The sequence below is a fragment of the Argentina silus genome (assembly GCF_951799395.1).
Source record: "Argentina silus genome assembly, chromosome: 2".
Taxonomy (NCBI): Eukaryota; Metazoa; Chordata; class Actinopteri; order Argentiniformes; family Argentinidae; genus Argentina; species Argentina silus.
In genome coordinates this window covers 8,158,493-8,160,439 of record NC_139656.1, presented here as the reverse complement: position 1 = coordinate 8,160,439, position 1,947 = coordinate 8,158,493, and the positions used below count along the sequence as shown (strand labels likewise).

General features: G+C 44.3%; 1 protein-coding gene across 1 annotated transcript; it reads left to right on the top strand.

Moving 5' to 3' along the window:
* Positions 1–132: 132 nt before the first annotated feature.
* On the top strand, positions 133–1,909 carry cyb5d2 (cytochrome b5 domain containing 2). The gene is made up of 4 exons (XM_083691148.1): positions 133–503; positions 744–884; positions 1,052–1,238; positions 1,447–1,909. The coding sequence occupies exons 1-4, from the start codon at positions 257–259 to the stop codon at positions 1,613–1,615; spliced, it is 744 nt and encodes a 247-aa protein (XP_083547274.1). The 5' UTR covers positions 133–256; the 3' UTR covers positions 1,616–1,909.
* Positions 1,910–1,947: the final 38 nt, after the last annotated feature.

Here is a 1,947-nt window from a genome sequence, read left to right as displayed (position 1 = left end):
TTCCAACCTGTGTGTTCTTTCTTTTCGTTCACTACCGCATTGACGTACAGTACGTGCTGTGCAAGGCAGCTTTCTACGTCATACCTGTCAGGAACTTTGGACCCAATGAGCATGCGCTGATATGACGAGGTGAAAAAATAGCTCGGGAGCGCTTTATTGTCGTTGTTTATTCTTTTATTATGCTCCTAGCCATGAGGACAAATTGGACGACATTAGGAACCTCCGCGAAGGCTAAACTGTATGTAGTCTAGGCATAATGCTGGGGTATGTTATTGCGTTTACCTCCATATTAGTGGCAATCCTGATAGTGCCTCGCGATTGGGCCACAATTACTGGTAATGAATCACCTCCGACTCCAGTGCGGCTCATAAGCAAACGTGAATTATCGCTGTTCAACGGAGAGAACAGCAAAGGCATTTACCTGGCAATTTTAGGACAGGTTTATGATGTAGGAAAGGGTCGAAACCACTACGGGCCTGGTGGTAGCTATCATTTTTTTGCAGGTGATTTTATTTTCCATAGTGGTGTCTGTCAGAGTTTGTGATCATCTTAAAGCCTTGAATTAATTAACAGCCTTTATCCCTTGGTTAGGGTCACTATCATAGTTAACCGGAGTATCCGACTCTACAGCCGGTGCCATGTAGTCGGGACGCCTTCTCCACTCACGCCGTTAAATTGAACTTGAACCAATTTTTACTTCACGATGCTTTTTTAATGACTTTACATTTGACATTTCTCTGCAGGTAAAGATGCATCGCTGGCCTTTGTCACAGGGGATTTTACAGACACCGGGCTGACGGATGATGTGTCTAGTCTGTCCCCCTCTCAGGTGGTGGCTCTATACGACTGGCTGGCCTTCTATCAGAGGGACTACAAACCTGTGGGTAGGTATCATATGAGGTTACTTGTCAGGTTGATACAATCAATTAACATGTGTTGATAATAATGGTTGGCATGGCACAGTATTGAACTATAGCCATATAGTGGACATGAACATGTTTCATAAGACCATTTTATGCAGTATTTCTTAAAATGTATGGCTGTGTTTCAGGATGGCTGGTTGGCCAGTTCTACAGTGCTGATGGTCAGGCAACAGAGGCCCTGAAGCAGGTGGAAGCATCACTGGCAGAGGGGCAGAGACTCAAGACCCAGGCCCAGGCTGAGAATGAGCATTTTCCTGCCTGCAACTCAGAGTGGAGCGCAGCCAGGGGAGGAAGGGTCTGGTGCTCCACAAAGAGGTATTGACAGATTCCGGCTTTTAAGGATAAACCTTATGCCTGTAGTCCAGCATGGAAGTTGAGGAACTGTGCAACTAATACTTAATAATACTAATCTTATTAGATTAATACTAATCATATTGAACTATCTTCTCTGGTCAAATTCGAGATAGTAGCAGTACAGTTTGTGTAGCTCTGAGATGACAATTGCTCATTTGTCTTCCCTTAGTGGTGGCGTGCACAGAGACTGGGTTGGAGTTCCAAGGATGCTCTTCTCTCCTGACTCTGGCCGCACTCGCTGTGTGTGTGTGGAAAACCACTCTACAGTGGAAAACCCCAACCTGAAGGAGCATGAGGGCTGCCCCCCTCATGCTGACTCATGTCCTGTCAGAGAATAGGCCTAGTGTGCCCTGTCCATAAGGCTGGCATACTCAAAGCCCTAACAAAACTCAGGGACTTACTGGGGGGTGTTGAGTATTCCAGTTGACAAGAGAACAAGGCGGCAGCCAGCCAACGATAACTTAGTTTACTTTCTTTCAGCTAGTAATTTAGCTCTGTGTATTTGTATGGCATCTAGTAATGACCAAATTCATAATAAATATGATAAGTTAGTGAAAAAGGTGTGACTTCATTGAGCATTGATTAACAAATGAGTATGCTGGGGATCTAACGTTTTATACTAATGACTACTAGATGGTGAAATAAATAGTTGTTTTTTATGTGTTTTTGT